Consider the following 6,108-nt stretch of genomic DNA (forward strand, 5'->3'; position numbering starts at 1 on the left):
CGCTGGGGGGTGGCAGCGGAGGCAGAGGGACAGTGCTGAGCTGCCGACGGCGTCCGAGCTGCTGGAGCGCTCAAACCCAACTGCCCGCCGCCCCGCGCATCTCCCACCTCCTGCAGCCTGGCTGCAAAACGTTGAACCACTTCTCTTTGATAATTATTCAATTACAGAATGTATCTGATTACTTTTCTTACCGAAAACTGACTTCCCTTTCTGCCGGCTCAGCTTAGCTCTCTTGGAATGTAAATCCAGAGCTTACTGGTTTTAAAAACAATGTGAATTGTCCCAGTTTTTCACTAGTTGAACGTTATATATATATATATATCTTCTGAGTAGGAAGCCAAGCCACAATCCATCCTGTGAAGTCACCAAACCACATCACAAAATAATTTCTGCAAATTTGGATATGGCCTTTGCAAAATTCAACTCTCCTCCAAGTCACAACCAAGGCGTGATCTGTACGTTTTCCAGTGCTGACGAGATGTTCACATTTTCTTATGTGTAGATAGTGTAAAACAGAGGCAAATGTAAATGTTCAACATAAAAAGTGGATAGATAAAATGGAAAGTTATTTATTTATGTAGAGGAAAAAACAATGTCTGGAGGGACTGGAACCTTCAGGGTTTATTAATATTTAAAAATGTAGCTTTTTGTTTCAGGCATTATGTACAAAGCAATTATTTTATGGACCAAGTTTAACGTTAACTGTCAATGAATGCAGAAGTGCAATATTATACTCACCTCTCCATCACTTCATGTTTTAAACAGCTACTAACCAGTCAGACCGACAATCATAGCACCTCTGGTCCTCATCCTTTGTTGAGATTCTCGAAACTTGCCCTGGCCCCCCATCTGTTGCCATTGTACGGATCCAACGCGGAGAAGCAATTGTAGAGCAGGACCTTTATTGCTGCAATAATACCAGATGAGGTGGGTGTAGTTACCAGGAAATACGCCAATAAGTTTTATCTCCACCGATTCAGTCCATCGTAGTCTGCATCAGTCTATCCTCAGCCGCCCCCATCGGCACTCATCTCTCTGAAGCAAAGATCAATGTGCTACTCACTCCAAGAACAATAGCAATAGTTTCACTCTGTGTTTATAACCTGTTTGTTCCGAGCTGTTTTGGAGAGCGATGCGTGTGACCCGCTGCCTTTCCACACGTATGGAAGAGGGTCTGTTTGGATGCAGCGAGGGAAAGATGAATGTATATTCCATCCTTGCTAAAGGGGCACTGTCAGGTTCAAGACCTCATTTCTCTTTGTTATAAATAACTTGTTTCCTTCAAAACAAAATAATATGAAGTTTCTTGGTCTCCTCCCTCTTGCCGTTGTCTGGGCAGCCCTCGGCGCGAGCGGCGATGGGCGCGCTGCTTCTGCTGCAGCCCACGCCCTGTTCTCGCACGCTAGCACAATACAGCCCGCGCTGGGCAGCCTGCCTCCGTCTTTTTTTTTCTTTTTTTTTAAATTGTTTCCATGGGAATCAAACTCTGCTGTGGAGCTCAGATTTTTTTTTTTACAAAAAGCAGCTTTTTGTATTACTGCGTTATTGGGACAGACTTTCTACCTGACGCTGTCCCTTTAAAGTCTTTTAAAAACAAAGAGGAGCCCACGCATTCCCTCCGAGTTGTTTTCCTGGGTTTGCTAGATCACTCAGTCAGATGAGGCAAAATTCTAATACCAAAAACGTTTACAGCGTCCGATACGGGAGCAGAGAGCAGTAACTAGCCAAAGGGTTACTACCAACCTCCCGCTCCGCCCAGCAGCCGCCGTGCTTGCTGTAGCAGCCCCTTCTTCAGGTATCGCCACCGTTTGCTGCATTTCCTATTAGTTCTAGAAGCCTTACAGTCCCCTCCCTGTCCTCAGCACCCTCTGCCTGTTGATACCCTAGACTGACAATTTTATATTTCGATGATGTTAGTTATATTTTATTTATAAAAAATTGCTTTAGGGGTAACAGACGTGTGTGTGGGGACCCACGGGAGGGCACGCCCGAGGGCGCCGGCAGCGCGCTGGGTATGCCCCTGTGTGTACAGTACCGTGCCGATGACTCGCTTGTGTGTGACAAACCTTCTGTACAACTTCCTTCTCCTCCTTGCTGTTAGTGCATCGTTCCAATGCCTGGGTGTGCTTTGTGTACAGTATCATTGTGAGTTACACAGATTAAAGAAATGGGAAGGCTTCTTCTCTGTCTGCTTTTTTTGCGGGGGGCGGGAGACTCTAGAAACAGACAAGTCACAGAACCCAAGACGTGAGCAGGCGCCAGTTTAATGGGGTTACAGCGATGAACAGAATGTGGAAACGCCCCCACAGATCAGTCCTGCAGGACCCACTTGTCCTTTAACCTATATGTCTTTTTTTTTTTCCCTTTTTTTGGCAGTTTGTAGATTTATGGACTTTGCAGCTGGGGGGAAAGGCCAGCTCTTTGCTTCACAGCGGGCATGGGCCCCCCCAAGCCCTAACACTGCCTGGGGCCTGCGCTGCAGGGAAGGGACACGAGTCGCATGCAGGGACAGACAGCAAGGCAAAGCCACCCCTCTGCAAAGCACGCCTGCCGCACCCCAGCGCTGTGTGCCAGGTCAGTGCCCCCCAGTGCCACCCCAGGAGGTGAAGCTGCAGAAAGGCTGATGAAAGCTCCTGGGGCACAGCCAAGGGTGGCACTTTTTGAAGGCGCAGAGCCACCCAGTGGCACAGCTGCTCCCCTCTGAGCAGGGTGGGTGAGCAGGAAGGGCTCGCAAGCCTGTAGCTCTAGGTAAGCATGGGGCATGCAGATCCAGCAAGGAAGGGAAGAAGTGGCAGCCAGCTGCATATTTTGCAGCCCCAGCACGTGCCCTGTCCTGGCTCCTGCCCGCCAAAGCCCAGAGCCTTGGGGCAGCAGCACCTATGGGTGCTCAGTGCCAGCACGCCTATCCCCTGGGTGCTGCTGAGCTCCTACAGCCTCCAAAGGGGCATCGGGACAAGCAGGACTACATGCATTACAGCCATGCTGGCCCCAGTCAGGAGAGGGAAGGGAGAAGCTGTTTACTGGGAGATGAACCATTAAAGTCGCTCTCCTTCCCAGTCAATAACTTACAGAGTGGATGGAAACTGCCCCTGGGGAAGCATCTTGATGGAGTGCTGTCCACGTGGTCCAGAGACAGAGGCTCACGCCCGGGCTGGTGCCGGCAGCAGGACGGGCTCCCGACACAGCTGGCACTCGCACACTCACTGCAGCATCCCCGTCCTCGCCTGGAAGGCCAGCCCGTCCCCGCGGGTGGCTTGCTGCAAAGGGAGAGACACAGGTGTTCATGACCACCAGCACCCACCCGTGGGGTCCCCTGCGGAGCTTCCAGGGCTTGGTTTGCCCTGGTCGAGTCACTGGGCTCCCCAGGTAGGCAAGACAACACCTCTGGGTGCAGCAGCTCCCCAGCTTAGGTGGGTGGCAAGTCCCTCCTACCTTGTTAATCTCCTTGTGTCTCTCCTTAGTGACAATTTCTTCCAGTACTTCTCCATCACCTTTAATAAGCCTGGAAGGTAAGCACAGACCCACAAGCCGTGAGGGCTACTGACAAGTTCCTGCCAGCCACCCTGTTTCCCACCACAGAAGGTGCTGACTCCCCCACCCCACCCCGAGGGCTGTCGCTGTGCCCCAGCTCAGGCACGCAGCCCCCAGTCCTCCCAGCAGCGCCTGCCTGGGACCAGGTCCTGGGCTGATGCGCCTCTAGGCAAGGCCAGTGATGACCTGCCCCTGATATTTGCCTTATGGGGCTCTTTTTTTGGGCCATATCAAGCTTAAATAGCATGGAAGGTTTTTCTATTGCCCTTGTAGGATTAATGTCACCACGCTGCAGCAAGGACAGGAGTGGTCCCCTGAGAAATCAGCATCCCCCTGCATGGGCCAGCCGTCCCTGCCCCAGGCTGTGGCCACTGTCTGCTGCGTGCAGAGCCAGTCATGCTCGCACACAGCAGGAGAAAACACTCGTAATAAAAGCATCTCTTGCCACCCCTCCATCTGCAGGCTTTGCTGTCAACAGCCGTGGCCCCAAGCCCTGCAAAACCCCTTCCTTTTTTTTTTCCACACAGACTTCAGGTCTAGTCCTGGCTGCCCTAGGAAACTGCAGAGCTGTTCAGAAACAGGAGCCAGTTTGGGCCTGAAAGGCAGCCAGACCAGGGAGCATCTTGCTGAGCAAATTCCAAGCAGTGTCGGAGGCAGCTCACACCTCAAACATGAACAAAAATTTAATTGTCTTTATTACATGCCTTATGGGGAACCAACCTTTGTTCCACACCTCCCTGAGCCCCGCAGGCTGCCTTCTATTTTAAGACTGGACTTGTCATACCCAATTCTCTTCAGCATGATGTTTTCTGCTTGCTGAGAAGATGCAGTTTATTAAAACTGGGTCATTTCTATTTGGCAGCTAAATGAACTTCGGTTTGATTGCTGCCTGTAACCCCCAGGGGCACACATTCCCTCCTTCCTTGCACGCGGGCACGAACTGTGGCCGAGTGCGTGTGCTTTGGAGCTGAAAGGCAAGCGTGTGAAGCAGCGAGGTAAGGAGGTAAGTCACCCCTCTGGCTCCTGTTCTGTCCCCGTTTGCAGAGTCCCATTTAATGGGAAGCAGCTGAACCCTTCACAGTGCAAGGAGCAAGCCTTCTGCCTCCAGCAGCGGGGTGCTCTGGTGTCAGCATCCCACAGCTCTGGGCTGTGGGATGCAGCCCCGTGCCTCGGTAATCTGGTATCAAACGTCACTTTCTGGGTAAGTTACAGCAGCTCTGGCAGGAGGGGGCCTGCGAGGGATCAGCTCAAGCCTTTTCTGCTGCAGGGGACCTGGATCCACACATGGTACTGCAGTGCCGTGGACTGGCAGCCTCCAGAACTCCAACCCTCACCACACGGCTGGGATGGACAACCTGCCTCCCTTTCCCCAGGGATCGTACCTGGTTCTCCCCGTTTCGGGATCCACGACTCTCCTTATGACACTCTGCCTCGCATCCCATTCTTCCTTTGTCATTGGCTTCATAGCCTGGATTCGGGATTTTTGTTCATCTGTCAAAACTGGAATGCATCAGTTCATCAGAGCCGTGCTCATGGGGCCGGCTCCTGGCCAAGGGGCACAGCACCACGCCTGACGTGAACAGACACGCGTGCCGCACCAGCTTCCCAGTGGTACTGGGGGTTCAGCGATGAACCACGCAAGGGAAGGGCTGGTTCTCGTCCCAAAGCCAGTACCAGCTTTGCCAGTTTGTCACTGCTGACTGTGACCTTCCACCTGGCATCTCTGTTCCCCGCTCACATCTATACGCTACAGCTAAACGCTTCAGAAATGACTCTGAACGTGGCTCTTTACATCCACTTGGTGTGGCTCAGAGGCAGCCACGGTATGTAGGAGGGAGGAGCGTCAGGAGCTCCTCTCTGTACGCAGCCCCTCTTCCCTCAGACACCCCATGTCTATCCCCAGCACGACACACATGCCCTGGCTTCAGCAGAAAAAAATACGTGGTCCAGAGTCCACCAGCGACTCCTCCTGCCACTGCTCCAGTGAGGGGCCGGGCGCCACTTCTTCTCCCTTGGCTTTCTCCTCCTTAGCCTTTTCCTTTGACTTCTTTTTTGCTTTCTTCTTTATTTTCTTCTTCTTCTTCTTCTTTTTGTCTTTCATTTGCTTTTTTTTGCTGTGTCGCTTCTTTGTTTTGGAGTCGCTGTCACTGGAATCATCAGAAGAGCTGGAGGAAGAGGAAGATGAGGAAGAGCTGGTGGATGAAGATGCTGTCTCAGAGGAAGAGGTACTTGCCTTCCTTTTCTTTTTGTCCTTTTTTTCCTTCTTCTTTTCTGCAATACATAAGAAGAGGTTGAGTGGAGCAGCTGTGGCCCTGCAGCAGCAGGGATGCTGGTTATCCCCCTCCCAGTTTGTTTTTTTTCTTGCCTGAACAGCAAAGCCCCAAACGCTGGGGCAAAGACCCCTCTGTGCCAACACCTTTCACACATCAGTGTGCGGTGCCACGCTGCCAGACCTGCACGCGGAGGGGCACTTGTCAGACTAAAAGGGGCAAAAAAGTGCACAGCAAGGTAACAGACACCGATTCAGCTAGAAGCAGGGACCCTCTTCTCCCATCTGGGCTCCCTTGGCACCCCTGT

The 6,108-nt window shown here is 52.1% G+C and overlaps 1 protein-coding gene across 1 annotated transcript in view; it reads right to left on the minus strand.

Moving 5' to 3' along the window:
• Positions 1–3,200: 3,200 nt before the first annotated feature.
• The window catches only part of ARL6IP4 (ADP-ribosylation factor-like 6 interacting protein 4), a 3,187-nt gene continuing 279 nt past the window's right edge, over positions 3,201–6,108 (minus strand). The window contains exons 2-5 of the mRNA XM_010080430.1: positions 5,473–5,802; positions 4,914–5,031; positions 3,433–3,502; positions 3,201–3,257 (exon numbers count right to left, since the gene is read on the minus strand). Coding sequence (XP_010078732.1) covers positions 3,201–3,257; positions 3,433–3,502; positions 4,914–5,031; positions 5,473–5,802 — 575 coding nt within the window. The remainder of the gene's footprint in view (positions 3,258–3,432; positions 3,503–4,913; positions 5,032–5,472; positions 5,803–6,108) is intronic.

This window comes from Pterocles gutturalis, unplaced genomic scaffold (assembly GCF_000699245.1).
Source record: "Pterocles gutturalis isolate BGI_N339 unplaced genomic scaffold, ASM69924v1 scaffold16359, whole genome shotgun sequence".
Lineage (NCBI taxonomy): Eukaryota > Metazoa > Chordata > Aves > Pterocliformes > Pteroclidae > Pterocles > Pterocles gutturalis.